General features: G+C 43.8%; 1 protein-coding gene across 11 annotated transcripts in view; it reads right to left on the reverse strand.

Moving 5' to 3' along the window:
• The window catches only part of disp1 (dispatched homolog 1 (Drosophila)), a 419,126-nt gene that overhangs the window by 10,680 nt on the left and 380,731 nt on the right, over positions 1 to 27,715 (reverse strand). For all 11 annotated transcript variants that reach the window (XM_072248242.1, XM_072248256.1, XM_072248264.1 and 8 more), the window contains 4 exons: positions 22,654 to 22,683; positions 12,008 to 12,131; positions 7,191 to 7,318; positions 4,160 to 4,257 (listed from right to left, as the gene is read on the reverse strand). In XM_072248242.1, the coding sequence (XP_072104343.1) occupies positions 4,160 to 4,257; positions 7,191 to 7,318; positions 12,008 to 12,131; positions 22,654 to 22,683 (380 nt within the window). The remainder of the gene's footprint in view (positions 1 to 4,159; positions 4,258 to 7,190; positions 7,319 to 12,007; positions 12,132 to 22,653; positions 22,684 to 27,715) is intronic.

A 27,715-nucleotide genomic window follows, 5' to 3' on the forward strand; every position in this document is an offset into this window, starting at 1 on the left:
AATGCCGAGCTGTAGTCGATGAAAAACATCCTTATGTATGCATCTTCACTGTCCAGATGCCCCAGGTTTGAGTGAAGAGCCAATGAGCCCATGTTGTGTGGCTCTGTTGGTAACAGACGGAATTACATCTTTAGAAAGATGTGATATAGGGCCCGAGAATGTCGAATCTTTGTGGGTGGAATTAAGAAACAGCAAGGGTAAAAAAAAAATTATGGAAATCATATATAGGTCTCCAAATAGTAGCCAAGATATGGGGTTGAGAATGCAAAGGGAGCTGGAAAGACCATGTAATAAGGGTAATGTCACAATTGTAATGGGGGACTTCAATATGCAAGGGGAATGGGAAAATTAGGTTGGTGTCGGATTGTGAGAGAAGTAATTTGTTGAATGCCTAAGAGATGGATTTTTAGAGCAGCTTGTGCTTGAGCCTACTCTGGGAAAGGCCATCTAAGATTGGGGGTTGTGAAATAATCCAAATTTTATTAAGGAGTTAAGGTAAAGGAATCCTAAGGAGGTAGTGATCATAATATGATTGAATTCACACTGCAATTTGAGAGGGAGAAGCACAAGTCAGATGTATCAGTATCACAACGGAATAAAGGGAATTACAGAGGCATGAAAGAGGAGCTTGCCCAGGTGGATTGGAGGAGGATACTGGCGGGGATGACGGTAGAGCAGAGGTGGCTGAAGTTTCTGGGAATAGTTCACAAGGCGCAGGATGGATATGTTGCACAGAAGAAGTACTCAAACGGCAGGGCTAGGCCACCATGGCTGACAAAGGAAGTTAAGGACTGCATAAAAGCTAGGGAAAGGGCATATAGTGTAGCAAAAGTCAGTGGGAAGTTAGATAATTGGAAGGTTTTTAAAATACAACAAAAGGCAACTAAAAAAGCCATAAGAACGGAAAAGATTAAATATGAAGGCAAACTAGCCAATAATATAAAGCAGGATACTAAAAATTTTTGCAGTTATACAAAGAGTAAAAAGGTGAGAGTTGATATTGGACCACTGAAAAAGTACTTACTAAGTCCCCCATTACTACCTCACCACTGAAAAATGACGTTGGTGAGGTAGTAATGGGGGACTTAACTTATTAAGTCAGTCGTCACTGTGGAAGACACTAGCAGTGTGCCAGAAGCCTGTGAGTGTCAGGGAGCAGGAGTGAGTGCCATTGTTATTACAAAGGAAAAAATTTGTTAAGCAAACTCGAAGGTCTTAAGGTGGAAAAATCACATGGACCAGACAGACTACATCCCACAGTTCTGAAAGAGGATGCTAAAAAGATAGCAGATGCATTGGTTATGATCTGGCAGGTGTATGGGGTTGAGTGGGATCCTGGATCAGCCATGATGGAAGGGTGGAGCAGACTCAATGGGCTGAATGGCCTAATTCTGCTCCTGTCTTATGGTCTTATGGAAATAGCATCTGCTGTGAACCTGTTGTAACAGTGGGCAAATTGGACCAAATCCAAGTTGCTTCTCAGGAAGGAGTTGATATGTTTCATCACCCATCTCTCAAAACACGTCATCACTGTGGATGTAAGTGCTACTTGATAATTGCCATTGAGTCAGGCTACTATGCTCTTCTTAGGCACTGGTATAATTGAAGCAAGTGGGTACCTCAGACTGCTGAAGCCAGAGGTTTAAGATATCAGCGAACACTCCACCTATTTGATCAGTACTTGACCAGGTACACCATCTGGGTTGGATGCTTTCCATGGGTTCACACTCCTGAAGGATGCTCTCACGTCAGCATTAGAGACTGAAATACAGGATCGCCAGGGGCTGTGGGAGTTTGTGAAGGTTCCTCCATGTTTTGATAGTCAAAGTGAGCACAGAAGGCATTGGCCTCGTCTGGGAGTGAAGCCCTGTTGTCACCTCTGTCGCTTGGTTTCACTTTGTAAGAGGAACTAGCCCTCGAGCCCTGGCACTACAATCAACCATCCCTCAGTCATTCAAGTTTGGTCTAGAATTGGAGTAAGAGTTACCTTGGAGAAAGGTGAGGGGTTAAGAGTTTTAGAGAGAATCTGAGAGAAACTCACAGAACGGTAAGTACCTGGAGAGAGTGGTGGAAGCAGAGTCACAGGCAGCATTTAAGAAATGTTAAACATGAACAATTGAATCACCTAGGTTTAGAAGGTCACGGGCCAGAGCTGAACAATAGGAATAATGTGGGTGGACACCCAGTGGTCAGCGTGGATATGGTGGGTCCATCAGCCGGTTTCCTTGCTGAATGCCTCTATTAGTAGGAAGGTCTTTGTTGAACTGTTGTGACATGAACAAAGTCACCAAAGGGACACTGAAGCTAGTGGATATAGAAGTGTTTTTATTCAGCAAAAATGAGCAACAGGTATCATACTGAGACACTCTTTGAAGAGGAGAACTAGCTGACGCAATATTGCATGACATTTTTATACGCTAAAAATCAAAAGTAACAGCAGGACAATTCTACAGTTACAATGTATCTACAATGCTTCCTTTGAATTACGTAAAGTTTTCAAACACCTCCTTCTTCGCACACACACTCGAGACACCTAAAATGAATGTTAATTCCCAATGACTCTGAGCCACATTCATGTACATCCAGGCTTCTGCAGTCAAATGGAAGCCGATTGTTCAGAGCTGCATTTTAAATTCAATCTACAATCCACGTTCAGGTCTGAAGACTGGCTGCCTTTAAAATTACTACTTGGTATATACCATAACTCCAGAATATGCCTTAACAGACCATAATTCAAATAAATACTTACACAGCAAGAACTGTGTTCTAGCTCCTGCTGAAAAGGCCATATGTGGAGATGCTCTATCAGGCACTGTATGTACTTGTAGCAGTGTGAAACTCCCATAGTAAAGTAACCTGCGATACAGAGCAAGGGTATGCCACTTGTCTTCATGTGATGGAAATGTCACAGTCTAGGATACGCTTCTACATTTATGGTGACTGCACTTCATCAGCTGCAGAGCTCTGTGAGAGATCCTAACGGAAGGCAGTTTATAAATGCACATCCATTCTGTCTTGCCTTTACATGGCTGGTCAAGTGGAATAAAACTGGAAGGATGGAGAAATAGTTCCAGTTCAATACCGTCTACACTTCTTGCTGCCATGGAAAAGCAGACAGCATAATCAAAGACCCTTCCCACCCTGAATTTTCTCTCTTCTCCCTCCCCTCCTAATCAGGCAGAAGTTACAATGCCCTGAAAATATGCATCATCAGCTCAAGGACAGAGTCTACCTCACTGTTCTAAGTCTTTGGATGGACCTTTCGTACGTTAAAGATGAACTCCTGACCTCATAGTCTACCTCATCATGGTCCTTGCAGCTCATCTGTCTGTCTGAACTGTACTTTCTCTGTAAAGTGACACTCTATTTGCTTTTCTCGTCTTAATTCAAAACATTTGTTTTTGAAATTGTCTGTATGGATGGCTTGCAAAACTAAGGTTTTCACTGTACCTGTAACAATAATAAACCAATATTCATTACACACACTTGATAAATTGGTTCATTATTATCACATGTACTATGAACTTGTCTCACATATAGTTTGTTGAGATCAATTCATTACAACAGGCCGTTGAGGGAGTACAGGGTAAAACAGTAACAAATGAAGAATAAAATATTACAGGGAAAGTGGAGTGCAGGCAGACAATAAGATGCAAGTCATAATGAGGAGGATTGTGAGATGAAGAGCCCATTTTAACATATTAGTCTTATAGTAGTCATTTAATAATCCTACAGTAACGAGATAGAATTGTTCTTGAATCTGGCGGTACATGGTTTCATGCTTTTGAATCTTCTTTCCAATGGAAGGTGGAAGGAGGGAGTAAGGAGAATGTCTGGTGTGGGTGGGGTCTTTGACTATACTAGCTGCTTTACTAAGGCAGTGAGAAGTGTAGACAGCAGACTTTCTGCTGTGTATGTGCTTTCATTTCTACCACATAGAAACTTCTGCAATATTTGGCATCTATCTGTCTTCAAGACACAGACTTTCCTCATAGGATGCCTGCAAAGAAATTCTGAAAAGGGATTTGCCAGGTTTTTCACAGCTGCCAACTTTGGTTTCCAGTGACACTCGAGATCTGGACCAGCAATGAGCAATGCCACTGGATATCAACTAGCTACTTAAAGAAAGGCAAACTGAATACATGAAGATTGGACTTACTTGGAACATCGCAGAAGAAACTGTCCTTGTGGAAATTCCACTCTGCCTGTCGTTTGTCCCTCTCATATGCGTCGTCTGACCATCTGTCCTCTCGGTGACTTTTGTGTAATCAGAGAACAAATGTGAAACAACAACATTACAGGTGAGCTAGAGGCTGATGCACCTCTCACTATCCCTTTCACTTTAAAATCATACAAGATCTGTCAAAGCCAGCCAATAACCACTAACATTACAGCATGGTAGGTACCAGATTGCTATTGTTCTAGGTTTAAAAAAAACATGCTAGAAATGCTACGCAAAGAACTTCTTCGCACAACAACATAACTGTTATATTCTGCCTATGGCTTCAGACTGATGAGTAACTCAATGCTCTTTAAGGAAAGTTTACTAACACTTCAAATAGCAATTTCTAGTTTAACATTACATGTGAGAAAAATATTCAATAAGGATGATATCCATGAAAGAAAAGAGGTTTCAGGGCCACAAAATTTATCTCTAACATAGTCAAGATCTTCCATAAAGTTTGCCTTTGCAGATTATCTCTTTCCGAAAATGTTCATCCCTAACTCTTGCTGATATTTGAGGACTTGTTGCTGTAACACTGGAAGTTAATTCCCACAAATGCACTGAAAGAGCCAGGACATACAGAATAAACGATAGGGTGCCAAGGGATGTTTATGTTCAGAGACCTTAGGGTTCAAGACCATAGTTCCCTGAAAGTAGCAACATAGGCAAATAATGTGAAGAAGATGTACAGTATGCTAACCTTCATAGGTTGGGGCATGGAATATAAAAATTTGGATGTTATGAGACAACTTTATAGAATACTTGTAAAACTCCACAGAATATTGTGTGCAATTCTGGTCACCACACTATAGGAAGGATATGATTGCAGAAGATTCATCAGGATGTTGCCTGGACTGGATAATGAGAGATTGAATCAACTGGGCTTGTTTACTCTGGAACCAAAGGAAGATGAGGGGATGACCTGACAGAGGTATCATAAATAAGAGGCAAACACGAGGAATTCTGCAGATGCTGGAAATTCAAGCAACACACATCAAAGTTGCTGGTGAACGCAGCAGGCCAGGCAGCATCTCTAGGAAAAGGTACAGTTGACGTTTCAGGCCGAGATCCTTTGTCAGGACTAACTGAAGGAAGAGTTAGTAAGAGATTTGAGAGGGGGAGGGGGAGATCCAAAATGATAGGAGAAGACAGGAGGGGGAGGGATGGAGCCAAGAGCTGGACAGGTGATTAGCAAAGGGGATATGAGAGGATCATGGGACAGGAGGCCCAGGGAGAAGAAAAAGGGGGAGGGGGGGAAAACCCAGAGGATGGGCAAGGGGTATAGTCAGAGGGACAGAGGGAGAAAAAGGAGAGTGAGAGAAAGAATGTGTGTATAAAAATAAATAACAGATGGGGTACGAGGGGGAGGTGGGGCATTAGCAGAAGTTTGAGAAGTCAATGTTCATGCCATCAGGTTGGAGGCTACAACAGACGGAATATAAGGTGTTGTTCCTCCAACCTGAGTGTGGCTTCATCTTTACAGTAGAGGGGGCCGTGGATAGACATGTCAGAATGAGAATGGGATGTGGAATTAAAATGTGTGGCCACTGGGAGATCCTGCTTTCTCTGGTGGACAGAGCGTAGGTGTTCAGCAAAATGGTCTCCCAGTCTGCGTCGGGTCTCGCCAATGTATAGAAGGCCACATCAGGAGTACCGGACGCAGTATATCACCCCAGCCTACTCACAGGTGAAGTGTCGCCTCACCTGGAAGGACTGTCTGGGGCCCTGAATGGTGGTAAGGGAGGAAGTGTAAGGGCATGTGTAGCACTTGTCCGCTTACACGGATAAGTGCCGGGAGGGAGATCAGTGGGGAGGGATGGGGGGGACAAATGGACAAGGGAGTCGCATAGGGAGCGATCCCTGCGGAAAGTGGGGGGGGGGGGAGGGAAAGATGTGCTTAGTGGTGGGATCCCGTTGGAGGTGGCGGAAGTTACGGAGAATAATATGTTGAACCCGGAGGCTGGTGGGGTGGTAGGTGAGGACCAGGGGAACCCTATTCCTAGTGGGGTGGCGGGAGGATGGAGTGAGAGCAGATGTGCGTGAAATGGGGGAGATGCGTTTGAGAGCAGAGTTGATAGTGGAGGAAGGGAAACCCCTTTCTTTAAAAAATGAAGACATCTCCCTCGTCCTGGAATGAAAAGCCTCATCCTGAGAGCAGATGCGGCGGAGACGGAGGAATTGCGAGAAGGGGATGGCGTTTTTGCAAGAGACAGGGTGAGAAGAGGAATAGTCCAGATAGCTGTGAGAGTCAGTAGGCTTATAGCAGACATCAGTGGATAAGCTGTCTCCAGAGATAGAGAGAGAAAGATCTAGAAAGGGGAGGGAGGTGTCGGAAATGGATCAGGTAAACTTGAGGGCAGGGTGAAAGTTGGAGGCAAAGTTAATAAAGTCAACGAGCTCAGCATGCATGCAGGAAGCAGCGCCAATGCAGTCGTCAAATAAGAGGGCATGGATTTAAGCTAAGAGGACGAGTTTTAAGGGGACTTGAGGGGACGGTATTGTTTTAAACAGAGAATGGTTGATATCTGAGATGTGCTGGCAGAGAAGATGGTGGAATGAGATATAATCATTATTTTTAAGAGACATTTAGTCTGGCATTTGAATAGGCAAGGCATAGAAGGACATAGCCCTAATGTAGGCAAATGGGATTCGCATAAATGAGCAAACTGATTGACATGGATATGTTGGGCTAAAGGACCTGTTTCTCTGCTATATCACTCTATGCTATGTGCTTTGTTAAGAAGCTTCCAATGTTGTCCAGACCTCCATGAAAATTATCAACAAAGCACAAAAAAAAAACCATTTTGGTCAAAAAAAAAAATCAGATGGTTTTCCAGTCTGGGTGCAAAATGTGTGTTTCAGGATAAAACGGTCCATTGTTCCAAACTATACCTGTGATGCCAAAGAACTTTGATCTGAATCATCATTGCTTTACTCACAGTATTTACTGGGTTAGGCAGCTCACCTCTTGGCTTGTTCCTCTGCATATCTGAAAGGATAATTTGCAAGTGTCGCTTGATACCCTGTGTTTTTCACCATGTTATTCCAGGTGACCAACCTCTGGCCGATTGTTGTTCCTCTGGGTTCAAACCCCTGGAAATAATTCACAGCAAAGCATCACCTTACCTACAGGAACATCTCTCCAATTTTTCAGCATCCATGCACCACTGTCACACAGAAGGCAAGGTGTCAACAGGTTTGTTTTCAACTTTCACTCCTTCCCCGTGACTCCCTTAAGCCACTAGACATCGTCTGGAGTTCTGGCTGTTTCCGTAGCCAAGAGGTCAATTTGTGGAGGAGGTGAGTGGATGCCTAGTGGGGAGGTTATTGCTATCTGATCAGTTAGATGGGAGGTGCTCTCTGTTGCAGTATCCCTGAACCTCTGTGTGGAGAGACAGTGCACAAACCACATGTCTTAGTACCCGTATGAACTTCTCATCGAGGCTAATGCAGCTCCTTTCCCATCCCTGTACCCTAGGGTGCTTGAGTCAGACCCTGCTGCTGTGCTACTCAAAGCCAGAATAAACTGACAAGCATTGTCACTCACACTAGATATAGTTGCAGTAGCAGACCTTGTGTGTCTCTTTTCTCTTGCACCTTCACCTGCCTCCTGCAGGTGGTGCTCAATCACATGCACAGCAAAGGATATCTGCTCAGTCACCTCAGGGAAAAGCTGAGCAATGAACCTGAAACCCCTGCTCATTACTGGGAGGAGAAGGGGGCTCAGAGTAATTGTTCAGATGGAAACGTGCAATCACCCAGAGGAGAAATAGTGAGGGCAATAGGCAGAAAAGGAGACAAAGGCACACCAAGGAAATCCAAAGCTATCCTCATGCAAGTAAACTGGATAAAGTCAAAGTTTTAAATATTGGGGATGGGGTGGTCTGCAATGTTTTTGCCATCACTGAAGGATGGGCAAGGTAGCAACTCAATATTTTTGGGGACAGAATTTTCAGGCAAGACAGAGGGGGAAGCAAAAAGGGAGGAGCTATCATACTATTAGTCAAAGGCTGCACTCTGTCTGCACTTCTCACTTGGTCAGTAAAGCAGCCATCATAATCAAACAGGGTTATTGTACTGGGAGATTTCAACTTTCCAAATATTAACTGGGATTGTCTTAGCATTAAAAGCTCAGATGGGGTGGAATTTTTGAGGCATGTCCAGGAGAGCTTTTTGAGTGGAGTGGCTAAGAATAATCAGAGACAGCCAGCATGGCTTTGTCAAAGCAGATTTTGCCTGATCTGTTTGATCAAATTATTTGAAGAAGTAACAAAGTATATTGATGAGGGCAGGGTAGAAAATGTGATTTATGTGGACTGGAGTCTGGTTCAAAAGATTAGAGCCCACGGGATCCAGGGCAAGTTGGCAATATTGACTTGGCATCAGGAGACATAATGGGTGATGGCACTGCCAGAGAGAGTGTTAGAAGTGGAATCACTGACTGCATTTAAGAAGCGTTTAGATGAGCACTTAGATTACCTCATCACCACAGGATATGGGCCAAGTACTGAGAGATGAGATTGATAATATGGATGGGTGATAGCAAAAGGTTGCAGGCAACAGGTGGTGTCCCAGATGGATCAGATCTAGGACCCTTGCTGTTTGTAATCTACCAGAATGACTTGGAGGTCAATGTAGGAGGCACAAACAGCAAGTTCACGGATGACATGAGATTGGAGTTGCTGAAAACACAAAGGTTTACGGCAAAGAGATACCAATGTGTTGGTGAAATGGATTGCGAACTGGCAATTAATAGTTTAATCCAAACAAATCTGGTTGATGCATTTTGGGAGAACTGATGAAGCAAGAACATACACCATGAAAGGTATTGAAGAACACAGGGATCTTGAAAAACAAGTCCACAGATCATTGAAAGCAGCAACACAAGTTGATAACGTGGTTAAGACGACATATGGGATACTGGCCTTCATTAGTAAGAGCACTGAACACAAGAGCAGAGAAGTTATGCTCCAACTTTATAAATCATTGGTCAGATCTCAGCTCAAGTACTACACAGTTCAGGTCTCTGTTCTATAAGGAGGAATGTGATAGTTCTGGAGGGAGTGCAAAGGAGGTTCACCAGGATGTTCCCACCTGTTATGAGAAGAGACTGGAGAGCTGGGTCTGTCCTGTCTGAAGTGGAGAAAGTTAAAGTGGGCATGATTGAAGTATATAAAATTATAGACTGCAGAAAACCTATCTCAGATCAGAAGTATATAGAACTAGATTTAGGGGGAGGGGTGAGATATTTAGAGGGGATCTAAGAGGAACCTTTTTCACCAAGAGAGTGGTGAGTACCCGGAATGCACTGCCAGAGAGAGTGGTGGGAACAGAGTCACCGACCAGGTTGAGTCAGTAGTAAGGAAGGCACAAAGATAGGTAGAGGGGCAAGTGGTGTGGAGGAAGCAGGGAGTCCACAGAAGGACTTAGATTGGGACAATGAACAAAGAAGTGGAGAATGGAATATAATGTAAGGAAGTGGATTTTGAACAGTCTGTGAACCCTACCTCATTATTCCTCTTTCTCTGCACTATTTATGTATTTTTGTAGTTTATAGAAATTTTATGGCTTTGCACTGATTTGCTGTCATAAAACAAATTCCACATCATCAAGTAATTGATAATAAGTAAATCTGATTCTGATTCTGCATTCTGGCGTGTGAGCAGACACTCATGACGGCAGGTATGACCTCAGTATAATATAACAGCAGAGGGCAAGAGCATGAGCTTTGTGCAAAATATCCTTCTCTTGCTGAGAAAGAGTGAGATTTGACACTTATGTGAACAGCAGCAACTGGATTAACAAAACCCAATCCTCACTGTTTATCCAGCTGTGACCTGACAGGCCATTAGTGGCACCAGCTGCCACTAACTACACCATCATTTTACAGTCTAGCCAGTAAGCAGAAGTGACAGCTTTCTAATTATTCTACTTTCCATGCTGAGTGGCAGGTCACCTCACCAACACCCTGGGCACTCACAGCAGCCCCCAAGAATTCACAGCACATCTGCCTATTGTGCCCACCCTTGTTTAGGTTTCCAGTCTACCTCCACTGCACTTTCTCTCAGCACTCCTATGATACTATGAACCCTTTATAAGAAGGACTTTGCTACCATGTTGACTGAGATTGACCATTCAACGGCGAATGAGCTTGGGGAGCCTGCGCAGAATCACAGAGCATTGCCGGCTGTTCAACACACTGCCAATGTGTCAGCTCTTTGAATAAGCTATTTCGGTAATGCCATTCTTCTTCCTCTTTCCCCACAGAGTTAAAATGATTCCCATTCCTGTATTAATCCCATTCCCTTTTGAAAGTAAGAATGCTCCTTTCATTCTTCCAGATCAGAGCAGCTACATAAAACTAAAAAGAGAAAAGGCTATATTCTTTTAAGCACAAAACAATCAAATGATTAATGTAAATTTCATATAGGTACAAGATTTGGCATGTCACCAAATACTCTAACGAGCTTCTAGAGATGCACTGTAGAAAGTGTCCTGACTGATTGGATTATGGCCTGGTACTGCAACTCGAACACACAGGAAGGAGTGGCACACAGTAGTGGGCACAGCCTGGTTCATCACAAGCGTAGTTCTTCCCACTGCTGACAGCATCTATGGGGAGTTGCTTCCACAAGAGCATAGGATCCTTAAGGATCCCCACCATGGGTTATTCCCTCTTTTCACTGGTACCGTTGGGCAGGAGGTCCCATACCAAAAGGTTCAGGAACAACTACTTTCTTAAAGACATCTGGTTCTTGAACTGACCTGCACACCCTAATCCTACCTCAGCAACAGGACACTGCAGACCACCTCCTGCACTACTATTTTTGTACTAATGTCCTGTTTTGGACACCCTTAGTTTTCTTTATCGTCTTGTACAATTTATGTCTTTGTGTTGTCTGAACTACATGCTTGTGACACTAATTGCATGCATGTTTTTCATTGTATCTATACCTCACTATACTTGTGCATATAAGACCATAAGACATACGAGCAGAATTAGGCCATTCAGCCCATTGAGTCTGCTCTGCCATTCCATCATGGCTGATCCCGGATCACACTCAACCCCATAAACCTGTCATATATGACAATAAAGATGACTCAACTTGAATTATAGCAGCACATAAACAGGTTCTCCAGCCCAACTCATCGATGTCGACCAAGATACCAGTCTAAGCTAGTCCCATTTACCAGGCCCATTTGTTCTCATTCCTGATGACCCTGGCTCAGACTTCTCTTAAAACCTGTCCCACATTTCCATATTTTTGTAGCCAAACAGCAAATTAACATTTTTAAAAAATTAGGCAATAGATGCACAGTGAAAGAAGATAATTGAGATGCACGGAATTAGGGACAAGGCTACAAAACAAATTAAAAGAGAGCTGGAGGGTTCAAATAGAGAGTGAATTTTGAAAGAATGAGTTGGGAGTGGACTGTGATGTTCCCCTGGATTCTGGTTTGAGATCGGTTCTGTTCACCATCAGCATCAACACATGCATTTTAGAGTTAGAGAGCTTAGTGTTACATCTGTGGTAGTTTGGAGAAGTGTAGCTTAGAGGTCAAACATATTGGGAGGCACATGGATTTCAATGTTAGTAAATAAGAGGAGGTCAATAACTGAATACTGAATGGGAAGGAGGTATATTTGGAAGAAAAAAGGGATGCTGCAACCATATAATCTCATGGGGTACCTTGTTTTTATTCATTTAGTTTTCATGATGCAGGTGTTGTCATCAAGACCAAGGGCAATTGTCACCCTTCTGAGAAACAGGAAGTACTCACCAGCAATGGATCAGAGAAATCTGGAAGATCTGGCACCAGGATTCCAACCAACGCACATATAACTATCAGCACTGTGCAGAGTCCCAGTACCACCACTGGCCAGTCAGCAATCAGAGCTGCATAGCTACAAGGAGGAAACACCATCAACGTATTACATTACCTAAAACGTGAAGGTTCTGTGACATGCAATAAATCAAATCTAACTCCCCAGGCTGACCCTGAAATCACATGTTGTCACATTGAAATCCATGCACGTATTCATTGTGAGCATTGTATAATGAAAGTAGGAGCACCAGTTCCAAAGGCTGGCCAGCCATCATCTAGAACTCTGGTGAACTTCAACATAGATTCATAGAAAAGTACAGCACATTAACAGGCCCTTCGGCCCATCCAGTCCATGCCGAAATATTTGCACTGCTTACTCCCATCAACCTGCACCCGAACCATAGCCCTCCATACTCCTACCATCTGTATACCTATCCAGTCTTCTCTTAAACATTGAAATCGAGCTTGATTGCATCGCTTGTGCTGGCAACTCATTCCACACTCTCATGGCCCTCTGAATGAAGAAGTTTCCCCTCATGTTCCTCTTAAACTTTTCAAGTTCACCTTTAACCCATGGACTCTAGTTGTAGTCTCACCCAACCTCAGTAGAAAAAGCCTGCTTGCATTTACCCTATCCATGCCCCTCAGAATTTATTATACCTCTATCAAATCTCCCCTCAATCTTCTACATTGCAAGGAATAAAGTCCTAACCTATTCAATCTTTCCCTACAACTCAGGTTCTCGAGTCTCAACAACATTCTTATAACTGTAAGTTTTATCTGTACTTTTTCAACTTTATTTTAATCTTTCTTGCAGGTAGGTGATCAAAACTGCACACAACACTCCAAATTAGGGCTCACCAACATCTTATACAACTTCAACATAACATCCCATCTGCTGTACTCAGTTTCTTTGATTTATGAAGGTTCATGTGCCAAAAGTTTTCTTGAAGACTCTATCTACCTGTGGCTGCCTCTTTCAATGAATTATGGATCTGTATTCCCAGTTCCCTTTGTCCTACTGCACTCTTCAGTGCCCTACTGTTCACTGTGTAAGACCTACCCTGAATGGTCCTACCACAGTGCAACACCTCACACTTCTCAGCATTAAATTCCATCTGCCATTTTCCAGCCGGTCCAGATCCCGCTGCAAGCTTTGATAGTCTTCCATGCTGACCACTACACCCCCAATCTTGGTGTCATCTGCAAATTTGCTGATCCAGTTAACCACATTATTACCCAGATCATTGACTTAGGTGACAAACAACAATGGATCTAGCACTATTCCCTTGGCACTCCAATAGTCACAGGCGTCCAGCCTGAGAGCAACCATTTACTACCACTCTCTGGTTTCTCCCACAAAACCAATGTCTAATCCAATTTACTACCACATCTTGAATGCCAACTGACTGAACCTTCTTGACCAACCTCATAGAGTACCTTGTCAAATGCCTTACTGAAGTCCATGCAGACAACATCCACTGCCTTCCCTTCATTGTCTTTCCTGGTAACTTCCTTGAAAAACCTCAATAGGATTGGTTAGACATGCCCTACCACACACAACACCATGCTGATTATTCCTAACCAGTCCATGTCTATCCAAGTACTCATATATCCAGTCACTTAGAATACCTTCCAATAACTTTCCAACTATTGATGTCAGGCTCACAGGCCTATAAATTCCTGGTTATTTTTAGGGCCATTCTTAAACAGCGGAACAACATTAGCTATCCTCCAATCCTCTGGTACCTCACCTGTCGCTAAGGATGATTTACATATCTTTCCTAGGGCGCCTGCAATTTCGCACTTGCCTCCCACAGGATCCGAGAGAACACCTTGGTAGGCCCTGGGGATTTATCTACCCTAATTTGCCTCCAGACGTTATACCTCCTCCTCTGTAATCTGTATAGGATTCATGACCTCACTGCAGCTTTGCCTCACTTCTATTGACTCTGCGTCTGTCTCCTGAGTAAACACAGATGTAAAAAATCCATTTACAACCTCCCCCATCTCTTTTGACTCCACACATAGATTACCATTCTGATCTTCTAGAGGACCAATTTTGTCCCTTGCAATCCTTTTGTTCTTAACATATCTATTGAATCCTTTAGAATTCTCCTTCACATTGTCTCTCCGGGCAACCTTATGCCTTCTTTTAGCCCTCCTGATTTCTTTCTTAAGTGTTCTCTTGCATTTCTTAAACTCCATAAGCACCTCATTTGTTCCTACCTGCCTATACCTGCTATGTACTTCCTTTTCTTTCTTAACCAGGGCCTCAATATCTCTTGAAAACCAAGACTGCCTACACTTGTTATCTTTATCTTTTTCCCCACCAACAGGCACACATACAAGCTTTGAACTCTCAAAGTTTCACTTTGGTAGGCCTCCCACTTATCAAGCACATCCTTGCCAGAAAACGGCCTGACCCATTCCACACTTGTTAGATCCTTTCTGATACCATCAAAATTGGCCTTTCTCCAATTTAGAATCTGAAGCTGCAGATCAGACCTATCATTTTCCATATTTGCTTTGAAACTAATGGCATTATGATCACTAGACGCAAAGTGCTCCCCTACACAAACTTTTGTGACCTGCCCTGTCTCATTCCTTAATAGCAGATCAAGTGTATTGCACACTCTCTGATGGGACTTCTATGTACTGATTAAGGAAACTTTCCTGAATATATTTGACAAACTCTATCCCATCTAGTCCTTTTATAGTATGGAGTCCCAGTCAATATGTGGAAAGTTAAAATCACCTACTATAATACTCTTATGTTTCTTGCAAGAGACTGCAATCTCTCTGGATGCTTGACAAACTTCTATAGATGTGTAATGGGAAGTGTATTGACTGCTGCAATATGACCTGGTATGGGCACACCAATGCCTTTGAGAAGAAAATCCTACAAAAGGTAGTGGATCCGGCTCAGTACATCACAGATAACGCCCTCCCAACCATTCAGCACATCTACATGAAAGGTTATCGTAGGCAAGCAGCGCTCCTCATCAAAGATCCTCACCATCCAGGCCATGCTCTTTTCTCGGTGCTGCCATCAGCTTGAAGGTACAAGTGCCTCAGGACACACACCACCGGGTTCAAGAACAATTACTACCCCTCAACCATCAGGCTCTCAAAAGAGGACAACTACTCTCATCTAATGAGGCGTTTGCACAACCAGTGATCTCACTTTAAGGATTCTTTATCTTGTTATTTCATGCTCTTGTTATTTATTCATATTTGTATTTATAGTTTGTTGTCTTCTGTGCTTTTGCTCTTTCTTTGATCCTGTTTATAGTTACTATTTCATAGATTTGCTGAGTATGCCTGCAGGAAAAAGAATTACAGGGTTGAATGTGGTGACATGTATGTACTCTGATAATAAATTTTACCTTGAACTTTCCTCTAAATCCTGAAGACTGTTGGGTGGTCTATAATATCACTCCATTAACGTGGTCATACCTTTCTTATTCCTCAATTCCACCCATAAAGTCTCACTAGACAAGTTCTCCCGTCTGTCCTGACAGAACACTGCCGTGACATTTTCCCTGACTAGCGATGCCACCCCTCCCCCTCTAAACCCCCCAGTGTCGGGTCTAAAACAATGGAACCCCAGAATATTGAGTTGCCAGTCCTGTCCCTCCTGCAACCAAGACTCACTAATGGTTACAATATCATAATTCTGAGTGTTGATCCATGCCCTGAGCTCATCTACAATACCAGTCTGAAATGGGAAGAGGACAGGGATAGATAGAAATAAGCTCAAAAGACCCTTTTCACATCTTGCTCTGTTCTGAATTGCAAATTGTATTATTAAAGCTTTAGGTAAAGAGGTTCATAATCGTCTAACTCAAATATCAGTTTATCCTTTGAGCTTCCACTGTACTAAAACAGTGATCAAAGCAAAATGTTAACTGTGCAGCTGCTGATACTGCTCATTAACATTCTGAGCTACAGTGCACAGAGAACTCTCAGCGATGTTGATTCCCACCAACAACACCTACACCAGCCTCCTCAATCCCACTATTCCAGAATGCTGGATGGCAACAAGGATATGGGCAGAAAGTGAGCACACAAAATGAAATGCTTTTAACCTGACATCTAACCAGCACTGCTCTCCTCTACTGCCAGTCTCCCTAAGTTCAAAATTAGCTCCAAAAGTTTCTAGTAGTCCCACCGGTGTTCACCCTTGTGGTGTAAAGCCATGTCAGTTACCACTACCCAAGTGCCAAGTACTTGGTAATAGTGGCTGCTCCCCTATCTCTACCCCTTTCTGGTGCCCCATCAGTGTCCACCACTGACAATGCCAGTTCCTTGTTGGTGCCTGTTTCCCTGGTCTTTGCACCCTTCTGGTTTGCACTCCACATCTTCCTTATGATGTCCAAATCCTGTTATCTTATTGTCTAGCTTCTCTAATTTCTCCATCTGTAAATGCCCATCCCCTCTGTATCCATGCTCTTCACTCTACATCCCAGCCTGTATCCACCCCTCCAGATTCCTTACCTTCTGTTATAACCCATGTTATCCATGTTTCTCCAGTCTCTACCCCAGCCAGTGCCACCTCATTAGGTGTCCTGATCTTCACTCCCAAGGCATATAAGAAGTGTACCAATTGATGGGTTGATTGGCTGCTGTAAATTGTCCCTGCCATGTAGACAAGTGATAGAACCCAGGAGGAGTTGATCAGAAAGTGGGGAGATTAAAAGTGGATTTGTACAGGGTTAGTGTAAAGGGATGCCCAATGGTTGTTGTGGGCTAAAGAGCCTGTTTGCCTGGTTTATGACTCTTAGTGCCTGTGCCTCTTCCTATGAGTTTAAATCTCTGCACTAGATATCCCACTGAAGGCAGACCTTCATGGAGTCTTCAGTAAACCACTTTACCTATCTGCCAAATATCCCCTCTGCATTTGGGGTATTGGGGTACTTCTCCCCAAGTTTCGATGTGTAACCTTAGAAACTGTTTTCAAGGTTTGCATTAAGCCTGTCAGAGTAACAATAAGATCTGGTTCCTACCAAGGCAATAATTCCTTCTCCATGAGTTCTTTGCACCAGTTGGTCAAAACCCACCAATTAAATAATGTGCAACAATCTTTTCATCAGAGCACTTCTCCACTGCTTGAACCTCTGGCAACACATTAGCACTCACAGTAAAAACAAACAAGCATGCTCAATAAAACATGATGCCCTCAAAGGAGAAATGACCATGTAGAACCAGCTGGTTAATCTGTGGAAAGTGTGGGTCTTTAGCAGGGGATGGCAATTCCTTACTGTGTAGTTGAGCTCAATGGGTAAATACTTGATCCTATGAGAGATTGATTGATTAGGTTATGGTGACTTAATTGCGGTTGTTAAGAGTTTTGGGGTTAGCACGTGTAGCAAGTAACCTTAACTGACTTCTGCCACTAGCCTTCAGATTCAAATATGCATTGAAGATTAAATTTAAAATGCAGCTTGGAACAGTAAAATGCAGACTAGGCAGGCCAGGAAACAGGCACTTAACTAATTGCCTAAATATGCACAAACCCAATCAACATCCCATTGCATAGATACAACAATAATTGACACTTATTTTAGGTGTTATGGTGGGAAGATCCAGGCATTTGAAACTTTTACATGTAGTTCAAAGGAAGCATTATAAATATGGATTTGTTTGAATTGTCCTGAATTTTTCTTTGATTTTTATAATACAACATGTCGTGTAGCTTTGGGTGACACAGACCTCTTGCTCTGAATGGGTCTCTCTCTCTCTCTCTCTCTCTCTCTCTCTCGTGATTCCAAAGGCTGTCAGCTTATTTGTGATATTTTGTTGAATAAAGAAACTGCTTCATATCTACCAGGTCATCCAGTAGCCAGGAAAGAAATGCACATCAGAGTCAGTGAGATTTGGCACAGAAGCTGACCTTTTCAGCCGACTGAGTTTAAGCTGACTGTTAACCATCCATTTACACCAATCTTATATTAATCCAATTTTAAAATTTTTCTGCAAACACGAGGAATTCTGCAGATGCTGGAAGTCCAAGCAACCCACATCAAAGTTGCTGGTGAATGCAGCAGAAGGGTCTCGGCCCGAAACATCAACTATACCTCTTCCGAGAGATGCTGCCTGGCCTGCTGCGTTCACCTTTAAAACTTTTCTCTCCACATTCCCATCAGCTCCACCCTAGATTCTACCACTCAGTCACATGCTAGGGGAAATCTACAGTTGTCAAGTAACCTACTGACTGCATGTCTTTGAGATGTCAGATTTGAAACATCCTCCATTGCATTCGGTGGAGGGAGGGGGGAACCTACGTGGTCACAGGGAGAACATACAAACTCCAAACAGAGAGCACTTTGAGGTAGCAGCTCTAGCAGCTGCACCACTGTATCCACTTATGTGAATGTTAGAGCACTGAAATAGCAGATTAATCCCAAGCTATTGGTGAAACTACTGCCCGTCAGATTGTACGTGTGTTCGCCAGTGCACATTGGAGCTGCTACTCATAAGATTTCTGCAAAAAACTCTTGGATGCAACCACAAAGGATAAGGTAACACTATTTCTGGGTGCCTTTTGCATTCTTGCTAAATATGGGAAATACTGTAGATAATGGAGGATATGTGATACCTAAAAGAAGGAGATTGGCCACCTCAAACATATTCCATTGGCATTGTATCCTGAAAGCAAAATAATGCTGAAGGGAACACATTGCCTAGGTGAGTGTTGGAGGCAGGTATTCTCACAGCATTTAAGAGTATGGGCAAGCACTCGAATTGCCAATATATGGAGGGTGATGGAGCAAGTGTTGACAAATGGGATCAGTATTGATAGGTACTTGATAGTTGGGATGTACATGGGGCTTTTGGTTCTATATAGGATAGTGCCAAATGTCAAAGATTTTTGCAGATCCAGGTGACTTCTTCTAGTTTGTCTGTGAAACAGTTTCTTCTTCTTTTCTCATGTCTCCTTTTTCTTTTCAAGGTGGTCCTGTTGCAGTCTGTGATCTACAGCTGCAGCTCAAGCTACGGTTCTCCATGGCTCACTCCTTCTGAACGCTCTGCTCTCCACTCCCTCCGCACTAATCCTAACCTTACTATAAAACCTGCTGATAAGGGGAGGCGCTGTAGGAGTCTGGCGTACTGACCACTACCTTGCTGAGGCACAGCGACAACTCACTGATACTTCCTCTTATTTACCCCTCGATCATGACCCCACTAAGGAGCACTAGGCCATTGTCTCCCACACCATCACCAACCTTATCAGCTCTGAAGATCTCCCATCCACTGCCACCAACCTCATAGTTCCCACACCCTGCACATCCCGTTTCTACCTCCTACCCAAGATCCACAAACCTGCCTGTCCAGGTAGACCTATTGTCTCAGCTTGCTCCTGCCCCACCAAACTCATTTCTGCATAGTTTGACACTGTTTTATCCCCCCCCCCCGTTCAATCCCTTCCCCCCTATGTTCATGACACTTCTCACGCTCTGAATTTTTTCAATGATTTTAAGTTCCCTGGCCCCCACTGCTTTATTTTCACCATGGATGTCCAGTCCCTATATACCTCCATCCCCGACCAGAAAGGTCTCAAAGCTCTACGTTTCTTTTTGGATTCCAGACCTAACCAGTTCCCCTCTACCACCACTCTTCTCCGTCTAGCAGAATTAGTCCTTACTCTTAATAATTTCTCCTTTGGCTCCTCCCACTTCCTCCAAACTAAAGGTGTAGCCATGGGCACCCGTATGGGTCCCAGCTATACCTGCCTTTTTGTTGGCTTTGTGGAACAATCCATGTTCCAAGCCTATACTGGTATATGTCCCCCGCTTTTCCTTCGCTACATCGACAACTGCATTGGCGCTGCTTCCTGCATGCATGCTGAGCTCGTTGACTTCATTAACTTTGCCTCCAACTTTCACCCTGCCCTCAAATTTACCTGGTCCATTTCCGACACCTCCCTCCCCTTTCTAGATCTTTCTGTCTCTATCTCCAGAGACAGCTTATCTACTGATGTCTACTATAAGCCTACTGACTCTCACAGCTGCATGGACTATTCCTCTTCCCACCCTGTCTCTTGCAAAAATGTCATCCCCTTCTCGAAATTCCTCCGTCTCCGCTGCATCTGTTCTCAGGATGAGGCTCTTCATTCCAGGACGAAGGAGATGTCTTCCTTTTTTAAAGAAAGTGGCTTCCCTTCCTCCACCATCAACTGTGCTCTCAAACTCATCTCTCCCATTTCACGCATGTCCGCTTTCACCCCATCCTCCCGTCACCCCACTAGGAATAGGGTTCCCCTGGTCCTCACCTACCACCCCACTAGCCTCCAGGTCCAACATATAACTCTCCGTAACTTCCACCACCTCCAACGGGATCCCACCACCAAGCAGATCTTTCCCTGCCCCCCCCCGCTTTCCGCAGGGATCACTCCCTTGTTCATTCGTCCCCCCCATCCCTTCCCACTGATCTCCCTCCCGGTACTTATCCTTGTAAGCGGAACAAGTGCTACACATGCCCTTACACTTCCTCCCTTACCACCATTCAGGGCCCCAGGCAGTCCATCCAGGTGAGGCGACACTTCACCTGGGAGTCAGCTGGGGTGATATACTGTGTCCGGTGCTCCCGGTGCAGCCTTCTATATATTGGCGAGACCCGACGCAGACTGGGAGACCGTTTCGCTGAACACTTATGCTCTGTCCGCCAGATAAAACAGGATCTCCCAGTGGCCACACATTTTAATTCCACATCCCATTCCCATTCTGATATGTCTATCCATGGCCTCCTCTACTGTCAAGATGAAGCCACACTCAGGTTGGAGGAACAACACCTTATATTCCATCTGGGTAGCCTCCAACCTGATGGCATGAACATTGACTTCAACTTCCATTAATGCCCCTCCCCCGCTTCTTACCCCATCCCTTATTTAGTTATTTATTTATTATTCCCCCACCCTCACCTTTTTCTCTCTCATTTCTCTCTCTCTATCCCTCTCACAATAACTCCCTGCCTTCTCTCCATCTTCCTCTGGTGCTCCCCTCCATCTTTCTTTCTCCCTAGGCCTCCTGTCCCATGATCCTCTCCCTTCTCCAACTCTGTATCCCTTTTGCCAATCAGCTTTCCAGCACTTAGCTCCATCCCTCCCTCTCCTGTCTTCTCCTATCATTTCGGATCTCCCACTCCCCTTCCCACTTTCAAACTCTTATTATCTCTTCTCTCAGTTAGTCCTGACGAAGAGTCTTGGCCCAAAACGTCGACTGTACCTCTTCCTGGAGATGCTGCCTGGCCTGCTGCGTTCCACCAGCATTTTGTGTGTGTTGCTTGAATTTCCAGCATCTGCAGATCTCCTCGTGTTTGCATTCTCCATGGCTGTTGGGTTGTCATTCTTGGACTTGTTATGCGGCCTAGTGTTTTGATATCTACAGGTGTGCCTTCGGGGGTGGGGGGCGCAGCACTGTGGTGTCCCAGTTCCTCACTGATGTCACCGACTGAAATGTTGTGGCCGACTGAAACATCGAGACAGCAGGCAGTATGCGCTGCTATCAGAAGGCCCTTGCACTCAAGTGATCTCTCTCTCTCTCCCTCGATCTTGATGGTGAGTGAGAGTTGTTGGTCCTCAAGTCAGGCAACAAAGTTCAGCAACATCGAAACAGTGAGCTGCTGGTTTCCCATTCTCATTGTTGCAGGAGCAATAGCTCTTTCTCTTTCACTAGTGAGAGAGAGCCTGCCTGAGATGTTGAAGTGTTGGGATGGACAGTAGTTTTTTGATGGACTCTACATGGTCTCGTTGGGGGGCTTACATGGTGGGGGCAAGTGTGGTGAGGGGGAGGAGGGTGGCTTGATGCTTTTTCTGTTGCTTGTGAGTGGGAAGGGGGTGGGTTTGGAGTTCTAACATTTTCTGTTATTCATTCTTTGGGTTTTTCCCTGCTTTGTGGATGTCTGCAAGGAGTTGCATTCAGGTTGTATACTGTATACATTTTCTGATATTAAGTGGAATCACTGAACCACATGACTCTACAGCTCTATATCAAATGCTGAAACAGTAAGGCGGGCAGGGATCAGTGTGGATAGAGGAAGTAAGTTAACTCTTCACCAGAACCAGAAACAATTTATTCCTAGGGTTGGAGAATGAAAAGCTAAAGGTCATAGATTTAAGGTGAGAGGGGAAAGATTTAATGGGAACCTGAGGGACAACTTTTTCCAAACAGAGACTTCACAGAATGATCTGCATGAGGAAATGGCCGAGACGGGTACAATAACAACATTTGGACACGTACATGGATAGGAAAGATTTAGAGGGATATGTCAAATGCTGGGAAAATGCTTCTTTGCTGTGTTACTCTATGACTTCATTATCTTTTAATTCTGCTGTGTGATCCTATGAGCAGAAAGACACGAGGCCACTGACTTCAAATGCTAATGCTGCTTTCTCTGCACAGCTGCTGCTTGACTTTTGGGTGTTTCCAGCATTCTGTGAATTGTGTAGACTGATATACCCCTTGCTACTACTGTCAACTCAGAACATTCCCAGTTCCCATACATATCCAACACTGGCCTGCTCCTGGACCAGGTCCAACCTCCCATTACTTTCAAGCTCTGTAAAAGCATTGATCACGCTCTCAAATAAAGCCACTTACCTTCGAGGAAACCGGAACGGCCTTGGAGGTCTGTAAATAAAACACAAAAAGATATACAGTTAAATTGGTACAGAAAGAGCACTATACATTGTTCTGTTTCCTGGCTCTCTGCAACATTCACCCTGGGGAGGCAAGGCTAGACAATAACTTCCATTCCATCTATCAAAAGATACAGTTAGGGCATGACCACTGATGACTGCAGGGCAACACTCCCACATCCTTGTTCCGTGGTTTCATCCTGTGAGTATTACCATTTGTGACTATTGCTGGTGCTGGAAAACGCGGTGACACATCCAATGCTAATGCAGTACAACCTTGCATTTATTTGCTGTCTTTAACTTCATTAAGCATTACAGAATGAAATAAGGACAGGAAATATTGGAAATTCTCACCAGGTCAGGAATGAGGAAGTTAACGCTTCAAGTTTCAGAACAGTACAACACAGGAATAGGCGCTTTAGCCACTGATGTTATGCCAAACTAATTAAGCTAATGAATATGACTTTGACCTGAAATGTTAACTCTGTTTCTTCCTCCTCAGACGCTGCTTGACCTGCAGAGTGCTTCTAGCATTGTTACTCTTTTTATAACTTTCGAGGGTAGATAGGGTCATCAATTTACTGTCTTGTCTGAAGGACAGCGTCTCTAAGAGTGACTGCTGTAATGGATTGTGTGACTCAAGTTTCTGGGGTGGCACTTGAACATATAATGTTCAAGAGTGATGCTCATCATCACAAATAGGAAAAATGCTCAAAAATACTCCTAGTAAGGAGAGGAAGGAGAGGATATTGCTCCTGTTTCAATTGTCAGGCTTGTCACTGCTTCTCACCACCCCTCCACTGCACCAGTACACAATGAAGATACAGTGGAGGCAGGTTACCAGTGGGAAGTGAAATGGAGATGCTTAGGAAAAATTAAAGAGGCTATAGGGAAAAAGGTGGAGGTGGAAATGAGTGGATTGCTCTGGCAGAGAGCCAGTATGGACATAACGTGCCAAATGGCTTCGCGCTGTGCAGTAAACATACTATATGAGTCAATGAAACTGGCCACCCGAGTGAGCTGTTTCCTGGAGAGGAACATGGTGGAGGCTGGGAAAAAATAACTTTGGTGTTATTTTGGCCTCTTGCCACCTGTCCTGGACATCGTTATATTTGCATTATGGGAATAGTACAATTTACCATCTGCTATTACAAGCTGCAATAATTGTTAAATAAATTTCCCCAAGTCCTCTGGAGCGCAATATAATCCATGGTGTGGCTGAACAGGCCTGATGACAACCTTCATTTCAGCTGTACAAACAGAACAGAGAAAATCAACTGCTGATCAAACATCAGGGACCATGCCTCTCCCTCCCCTCTCAAATACTGCTACATATTTAACTCTCTGCCTCGCGCAGTCAAACCTGAACTGAATTCTATCTGCCTCCTAATAAAGAGGTGTAGGAGTCAAAATCTGTGCTCAGTTTCCACATGATTGCTTTCACCCTGGAGGGTGGAAAACAAGGGCAAGCTTCATTGCAAAGTAAAATGAAAACCACACTCAGTCTCAGTGGCAAGGAGAGCCAAACAGCCATTCCAGGTCTCCACAAGCTACCCCCTTTTTGGAAAGGTGCTGATTTAAGCCGCTTGGTCGCCTGTTCCCAAACATTAAAGTTCATGAGATCTAGTTGACTTGGTTATGGGAGGCAGAAGGTAGTGGCAAAGTTTTGATTTTCTGATTGGAAGTCTGTGATGGTGGTGTACCACAAGAATTGGTATCGGTGCAGAAGGCATTAGTTACAGAGAAGAACAATGGCTGTCAGCAGCATGATGCCAGGCCTGTTTGGGGTTGTTTGACTCTATGACTTTACACATAAGCACATTTTCCGGAAACTCCACCGTTGGTGGTTCCAAGTCCTGCTGCAAAAGGAGGAGGGTTGGGCATGAGGTGAACAACCCCATCCCATAAAAACCCAGAGCTACAGAAATGACAGCAGAAGCTCCAAAGACCTCATCATTGAGAGAGGAAGGATCTTCACCAAGAAGACACACGAAGCTGTGAGGCGGAAGCAGAAGGCACATGGTCGATCAACCTTTGGCAGAGGGCAGAGGACTCTGGCGAGAGGCCCTAACAATGGTGATACGCTTAAGAAGAATCATCAACATTTTCCGGAGGGGCTAACACTGCATTGGTCGGCATTCAACGCACACAAAATGCTGGAGAAACTCAGCAGGCCAGGTAGCATCTATTGAAAAGAGTACAGTCGACGTTTTGGGCTGAGACCCTTCAGCATGAATTCAGCTGTCGGGAAATCATGGTAAACATGAATGATTCTTGCCCTGCACCCATGACTGGAATCCTTGTAGAATCTCAGGTGCTACAGCCAATGGGGTACATTTACCAGGAGAAGAAAATTCAGAATAATTTACTGATGAAATGTCTCGGCTTGAAGCGTTGACTGTTTATTCTTCTCCATTGATACTGCCTGACATGCTGAGTTCCTCCAGCATTTCAGGTGGGTGTTACTCTGGATTACCAGCATCTGCAGAATCTTGAGTCCAAATAATTACTATTGGGTTTGGTTGATATACTTTCCCACTGGCCTTCCTCTACACTTTTCTACCCTGCCTCCTTCTCCCCAACTCTTCCCCCAAACCTACCCTGAGAGGAAGCTCCGCTCAGTTGAGAAATGAGTCTCTAAGCCATTCACTGAGATTGAAGCTGATTCCATCACAATTCTGCCGTGGCTCCATTCCAACTGGATAAAAGATGTCAACTGTGCTCAGGTTTAAGTCCAGGTAGTATCTACTGTCTCTGGGAAAGAGATCTCATCATGCGTATTTGTCTTTATTGCCTATCACATTTCCTGCCCAAGACTTCCCACTAGCTGCAAAACATTCTCCCATCAGTCCCTTAGACAGTTCTCTAAATCTTGACCAGGGAAAGAGATTAACTGCACCTGGAGCAGACTTGACTGGGCAGATGGTCTCTTTCAGTGCTGTATTAATTAATGCATCTGTGAATTCACCCCTTAATTTTCCATGTTGCAGAGTATAAATGGCTGAGCCTCTTATAAGCTAATGCTTGGAGCCTCGGTAAAAATGCTAGGGACAATAAGACACAGCTTTCAGAATTGAAAACAGTATTTTCAATATAGTTTCACTGGAGCTTAGTGTAGATGCAACAAAACCTACATTTTTCTAAATTCTATCCTGCTAGGCATTAAAACTAAAATTCCATTAGACCTTTTGATGAATATTTTGCACACAATGTAGCCTTAAAGCAAAATACTACAGACGTTGGAAACCTGAAATGGAACAGCTAATGCCGGAAATACCCAGGACAGGCAGCATCTGAAGGGAGACAGCCAGTTCAAATTGGCGTTGTTGCATCAGGTCACTGACCTGAAACATTGGTCCTGCTTCTCTCTCAAGAGTCATTGCCTGATATCCAGCATTTTATGTTTTATCGCAGAACATTTTTGTGACCTTTGTGCTTGGATCCCTGAACCCTTTTAAACACAAACTTACATTCGTACAACACCTTTCAGATCCTTTGCACAATGTTTACAGTCAACAGAAACATTTTTAAAGCATTGTTACGATTATAATGCATTAATCATTTTGTGCACAGCTCTCAGTAACAGGAAATAGATTTAATGATGATTGCTACTGCTCCAGAGCAGCAGATTACAGTTCCCAGGAGGGGAAGAGAGGGGTCTCTGAGAAGTAAATCTCTATGTTTTTCCAATCAGGAGGAACCTCCTGTAGCAATTTGTTGTATGAGAACAGCTCACTTAAGTGTCCATTTTAACGTGGGACCCCATACAGAATGTTTATCAGGAGAAAGCATAAGAGATGGCAGGTGCTGGAATCTGGTGTAATACAAAAATGACTTGCTGGAGGAACTTAGCAGGTCAGGCAGAAACTGTGGTGGGAAATGGACAGTTAATGTTTTGGACTGAGACTCTTCATCTGGGCTTCACAACAGAGCCCAAATGAAGGGTCTCAACCTTAAACATTGACTTCCTATTTCCATCCACAGATGCTGCCTGACCTGCTGAGTTCCTCCAACACTGTGAATTTTATCAAGAATGGTAGCGTGTGGATTGGTGGGGGGGAGGTGATATGGAGCATAACAAGTAACAGTAGTCCTCTTGGACATAATGCACTTTCATATTAGGAATTACTCGGTGATTGGGTAGCACAGTAGTTTAGTAATTAGCATGCCACTATTACAGCAATAGTGTCCTGAATTTAGTTCTGCTGCTGTCTGTAAGGAATTTGTACATTATCTCCCTGACTGCATGAGTTTCCTCCGAGACATTCCAAAGACGCACGTGTTGGTAGGTTAATTAGTCACATGGATGTAACTGGGTGGCTTGGGTTTGTTGGACCAAAGGGCCTATTACCGTGCTGCATCTCTAAATTTTAAAAAAATCAATCAGATAACCAATTATTCTCCAGGACAGCAGTGACAGCTCCTTTACCGTAGTGCCACAGACCCTCTTTTCCCACCAGATAGAGTACATGAAGGTTCGGTTTTACATCTTATCAAAAAGACAGCACTTCAATTAGTGCAATGTTCCTTCAATATTCAACTGAATATTGAAGCCTGTACATTTGTTCTCCAGTTTTGGGGGATGTCTTTGCCTCTGTTACCTTTGAGTCATCAGTTCCAATGGGAGTCGGGTACCCTACGCTTCGTCCTGTGGGAAACCAGGTCAAATGAAAGCAGTACTACGGCAGACTGCTCCTTAAAGAGATCCAGAGATACAAGTACATGGCTTCCTGAAAGTGTGATACAAGTATGCAAGGTGATGAAGGAAGAGTACAGCATGCTTGCAAACGGGGCACTGAGTACAAGAATTGGGATGTCATGTCACAGCTGTATAGAATGCTGATGAGGGATTGGAAATTGTGGACAATTTTGGTCTTCACACTATAGGAAGGGTGTAATTTATCTGAAGGTGGTGCAGAAAAGAGTCACAAGGACTTGGTCAGGATCAGAGTGATTCAGTTATAAGGACAAACTGCTTTCCCTGGAACAAAGGAGGCTGAAATATGTTCGTATAGAAATCTATA

This window comes from Mobula birostris, chromosome 2, assembly GCF_030028105.1.
Source record: "Mobula birostris isolate sMobBir1 chromosome 2, sMobBir1.hap1, whole genome shotgun sequence".
Lineage (NCBI taxonomy): Eukaryota > Metazoa > Chordata > Chondrichthyes > Myliobatiformes > Myliobatidae > Mobula > Mobula birostris.